Source organism: Battus philenor, unplaced genomic scaffold (assembly GCF_028537555.1).
Source record: "Battus philenor isolate CCGP_79_NKW_IND1 unplaced genomic scaffold, ilBatPhil1.0.hap1 SCAF_8, whole genome shotgun sequence".
NCBI lineage: Eukaryota > Metazoa > Arthropoda > Insecta > Lepidoptera > Papilionidae > Battus > Battus philenor.
Window position 1 is genome coordinate 42,501 of NW_027181748.1, and position 5,434 is coordinate 47,934.

At 50.6% G+C, this 5,434-nt stretch overlaps 1 protein-coding gene across 1 annotated transcript in view; it reads left to right on the forward strand.

Annotated features, from left to right (window-relative positions):
• LOC137931790 (uncharacterized) overlaps positions 1-4,519 on the forward strand; it is a 22,029-nt gene extending 17,510 nt beyond the window's left edge. The window contains exons 2-3 of the mRNA XM_068775301.1: positions 1-299; positions 397-4,519. The exon at positions 1-299 is cut by the window's left edge and continues 946 nt beyond it. Coding sequence (XP_068631402.1) covers positions 1-299; positions 397-4,065 — 3,968 coding nt within the window. The 3' untranslated portion in view covers positions 4,066-4,519. The remainder of the gene's footprint in view (positions 300-396) is intronic.
• Positions 4,520-5,434: the final 915 nt, after the last annotated feature.

The following is a 5,434-nucleotide window of genomic DNA, read 5'->3' on the forward strand; positions in this document are numbered from 1 at the left end:
TTATGCGGCTCTCACCAAAACTGTGGAGCCGGTTCACGACTGCCGGCATGTTGCATGTGGATCTCCAGAGGGTCCGTGTGTACGACCACTCCCCGCTTGTCCAGTGTACCCGGTGCCTGGGATACGGCCACAGCAAGCGGCTGTGTACGGAGGCGGAAGACAGATGCGGTCACTGCGGCGGTTGTCACCACCGCACCGAGTGCACCGATAGGCATGCGGGAAAACCCCCTACCTGCCGTAACTGCCACAAAAATAAGGCTGAACGACAGGACCACGGGGCATTTGACGCCGACTGTCCAGTAAGGAGGCGTTGGGACACCATTGCACGGGCGTCCATAGCTTATTGCTAAAGGCACCCAGGTGACTCAATGCACCCAACACGCTGGGCTCCACCAGTATCATGTTGTGCAGCAAAATTTGCAACGATCTGAGCTTGCCACGGCCGAGTTGATTAGCGAGGCGCCGAAGAGGGGATGGGCGCTCGCGCTGGTTCAGGAACCTTATATCGGAGCTATAGGTGAGATGCGGCATTATCCAGGGACTAGGATAATACAATGTGTCACCCGGGACGCAGGCGAAGTGGTCAAGGCGGCCATTGTACTATTCGACGATGCGATTGATATCATCCAATGTCCCCAACTCACGACGGCTAACATCGCTGTCGCTAAGTTGCGAACTGGGGCGTGGGAGATAGCAATCGTATCAGTCTACCTGGAACCAAATGCCGCAGTCGGACCTTACCTGGACCAAATTAGCTCGGCGGTGGAAGACTTGGGGATGGTCAATGTGTTACTGGGAGGAGACGTCAATGCCCGCAACACAGAATGGGGCTGCCAAAGTGCAGACCAAAGGGGTATAGAAGTGGCGGCAACATTGGACCAGCTGGAGCTCCACTTGCTAAATAAAGGGTCTGAGCCGACCTTTGACACGTACAGGGGCGGGAGGCATTATTCGAGTCGCGTCGACGTAACCGCGTGCTCAACCGCCCTCCTCGACCGGGTGGAGAACTGGAGTCTTGCTGATGATATAACATCTTCTGACCACAGGGCAATCGTGTTCCACTTGAAACTTGTGAGGTCCCAAGGTATAGACGTTAGGCGAACCACACGGAAGTTCAACACCAGTAGGGCAGACTGGGAAGAATTCAATACGACTCTAACCCGGCTGCTGACTGACAGCTGTTTGACGACCGCCGAGGTGAACGAGATCACTGAAAAAGGGGCGTTGGACAGCTTTGTTGGTCGGTACATGGACACCGTGGGGGAAGCCTGCGAGCTGGTCTTGCCAAAGGTCTCCAAGCGGAAAGGGGCACAGCTGCCCTGGTGGTCTGAGAATCTCACCCTCCTCAAGAAAGACGTGGCGAGAAAAAAGAGACGGATAAGAAACGCGAGGCCGGCCCGAAGGGAGCTGGTTGTACGCGAATACGTCGAAGCGAAAGAAGCTTACCGCCTTGAGGCAAAGGCGGCTCAGACCTCCAGTTGGAAACAGTTTTGTGAGAAACAAGACAGAGAGTCAATGTGGGATGGGATATACCGCGTGATTCGCCGCACGCAGACAATGCGCGAGGACGTCCTCCTCGTCCAGTCCAATAAAGTGCTGGATGCAGAGGGATCAGCCAGGCTGCTGGCAGAGGTTTTCTTCCCGGAAGACAACCCCGGGGAGGACAATGCGGACCACCAAATTGTAAGAGTTAAATCCGATGAAATCAACGCGGAGAGTGGTGGCGAAACCCTCGACCCTCCGTTTACGATGGAGGAACTCCGATGGTCCGTGTCAACCTCAAATGCCAAGAAGGCACCGGGCGCAGACGGACTCACTGCGGATATCTGCCGGGCGGCCATTGACGCGGACCCAGTCCTATTTTTGGCTCTCACAAATAGATGTCTCGCGCTTTCCCACTTCCCCACGAGGTGGAAGGAAGCGGTTGTCGTGGCTTTCCGGAAGCCCAACAAAGAGGACTATACGCACCCGAAATCTTATAGGCCGATCGGACTTCTGCCCGTCATGGGGAAAATGTTCGAAAAGATCATGGTCAAAAGAATCCGGTGGTACACTGCGCCTTATATCAGTAGCCATCAATATGGCTTTATACCGCAGAGATGTACCGAGGACTCCCTGTATAACCTGACCCAGCACCTGCGAGCTCGCTTGGAGGAGAAGGAGATTGTAGTGCTGGTGTCACTGGATATAGAGGGAGCCTTCGATAACGCTTGGTGGCCTGCTATAAGGTGTAGACTGGCCGAAACGCGCTGCCCCGTGAATCTGCGGCGCCTTGTCGATAGCTACTTTAGCGATCGCAAGGTGTCCGTACGGTACGCGGGGGCAGAGTGGGCCAGAGAGACCACCAAGGGGTGCGTGCAAGGGTCCGTGGGGGGTCCGGCCTTCTGGACCCTCCTCATTAACCCCCTTCTGGAAGAGGTGGTAAAGGGCGGGACATACTGCCAAGCGTTCGCAGATGACATTGTGCTGGTCATCTCGGGGCAGAAGGCTCAGGACATCTCGAGTAAGGCCAATGAGGCTCTCGCTCATATTCATGAATGGGGAGTCAAGAACAAGCTGCGGTTTGCACCACACAAAACAAAGGTGATGGTGCTAACCAATAAGCTTAAATACGACACCCCATTACTAACTATGGGAGGCGAGCAACTCGGCCATACAAGGGAAGTCCGGATACTAGGTATCACGATTGACGATAGACTGACGTACAACAGCCACGTCAAAAATGTCTGTAAGAAGGCCGAGGGCCTCTATCGTCAATTGTGCAGGGCCGCGAAGGTATCTTGGGGTCTGAATTCCGAGGTGATCAGGACAATGTATCTGGCGGTGTTGGAGCCAGTGATTTTGTATGGAGCGAGTGCATGGGCGCCAGCAGCTAGGAAGCTGACGGTTCGCAGGCAGCTCGAGGCGGTGCAGCGGGGGTTCGCGCGAAAAATAGCGAAAACCCACCGTACCGCTTCACTGCACTCGGCCCTTATACTCGCCGGGCTGCTCCCCTTGGACCTCCGAGTCCAGGAGGCGGCAGAGCTGTACGCGGTAAAACGTGGGCACTCCCGGCGGATAGTAGGCGACCGAGAACTGGAGACACCAGAAAGCTTCCTGAGACTACCACACCCGTCTGTTCAAATTGGTGTGGAGTTCTCATGCCTGGGAGAAAGTGCGGAGGAAGTCCAACTTGCCACCGCGGCTGTCGATCTGGTTATTTACACCGATGGCAGTCGCATAGACGACAAAGTGGGAGCGGCGTTCACTGTCACGCGGAACGCCGCAGAGTTAAAAACCAAAAAGCTCAAGTTGGGTAACTTCTGCACCGTATACCAGGCAGAGCTGTTGGCCTTAGAGGAAGCAACAAGGCACGCGGCCAACGAGTCGGCGCAATCGTGTGCCATTATGAGCGACTCGCGATCCGCCCTCGAAACTCTCGCACAACCGGACACCCTCCATCCCCTAGCGTTTAGAGTGAAAGAGAATATAATGAAAGCGAGAGAGAAAGGAAAGAATGTGAAACTATTTTGGGTGAAAGCGCACGCGGGGATGGTGGGCAACGAGAGGGCGGACCAGCTGGCCAAGGATGCGGCCTTAAAAAGCAAGAAGAGACCAGAGTATGAGAGGTGCCCCGTTTCCTTCGTCAAGCGACAACTCAGGTTGGATACGCTTGACGAATGGAACCGGAGGTATGCGGAAGGCAACACGGCTTCAACAACGAGGATTTTCTTCCCGAACGCAGATATAGCATATCGAGTCCTCCGAAGTATTCAGATGGACACAGTTCTGGTCCAGATGTTCACGGGGCACGGGGGATTCTCGGAGTACCTGCACAGGTTTAAACTCAAAGAGAGTCCTTCGTGCCTTTGTGATCCTGCGGTGGACCAGACTGTATTGCATCTAATCAGCTGTTGCCCGAGGTATGGCAGATTGAGGTATGACTGCGAAATGACAATGGGCGTTGACATACAGAGGAACACCATCTCCTCTATCATAGACGACGCCCAGAGCCGTCCCGTATTTCTCCAATTTGCAGCAAAAATAATTAAAAAAGCCACAAAAGAAAATAAAGCCAGTCAGTAACAAAAATTAAACGTAAATAGGAAACAGACATTACCAGACAAATAAGTATAAGCCACAGTTAAATAAATAGATTAAGTAGAAAATAAGAAAAATGGTTAAAATTCGAAATGCAGTGTAAATATAATGTATACATAGATAGGAACAAACATAAGTATAGAAATAAGAAATATTATTTAAGCATAGACTAAGTGAAATATTGTAATTAGCATAAGAAATAAATAAATAGCGATGTAAAACAAAAATAACCATACTATAGCGTAAGCAACAATAGATATATTAATATTAAATGTATAAAATTAAGATAGATAAATGATAAAACAGAGCCGGCGGTGGGGGGTTTTAGTCAGTAAGAGTCTGACACTGTCTGGGCCCTCCATTCCCAGACGTCCATTCGAGGATTTCCCCCCGCCGCCTAGAAATTGTAAACTAGAATAAAAAAAGGCTCTGACCATGTTAGAGGTACTTTTGCATTGTATAATTTAAAAAAAAAAAAAAAAAAAAAAAAAAAAAAAACCTAACCTAACCTAACCTAACCTAACCTAACCTAACCTAACCTAACCTAACCTAACCTAACCTAACCTAACCTAACCTAACCTAACCTAACCTAACCTAACCTAACCTAACCTAACCTAACCTAACCTAACCTAACCTAACCTAACCTAACCTAACCTAACCTAACCTAACCTAACCTAACCTAACCTAACCTAACCTAACCTAACCTAACCTAACCTAACCTAACCTAACCTAACCTAACCTAACCTAACCTAACCTAACCTAACCTAACCTAACCTAACCTAACCTAACCTAACCTAACCTAACCTAACCTAACCTAACCTAACCTAACCTAACCTAACCTAACCTAACCTAACCTAACCTAACCTAACCTAACCTAACCTAACCTAACCTAACCTAACCTAACCTAACCTAACCTAACCTAACCTAACCTAACCTAACCTAACCTAACCTAACCTAACCTAACCTAACCTAACCTAACCTAACCTAACCTAACCTAACCTAACCTAACCTAACCTAACCTAACCTAACCTAACCTAACCTAACCTAACCTAACCTAACCTAACCTAACCTAACCTAACCTAACCTAACCTAACCTAACCTAACCACGATAGACTGACGTACAACAGCCACGTCAAAAATGTCTGTAGGAAGGCCGAGGGCCTCTATCGTCAATTGTGCAGGGCCGCGAAGGTATCTTGGGGCCTGAATTCCGAGGTGATCAGGACAATGTATCTGGCGGTGTTGGAGCCAGTGATTTTGTATGGAGCGAGTGCATGGGCGCCAGCAGCTAGGAAGCTGACGGTTCGCAGGCAGCTCGAGGCGGTGCAGCGGGGGTTCGCGCGAAAAATAGCGA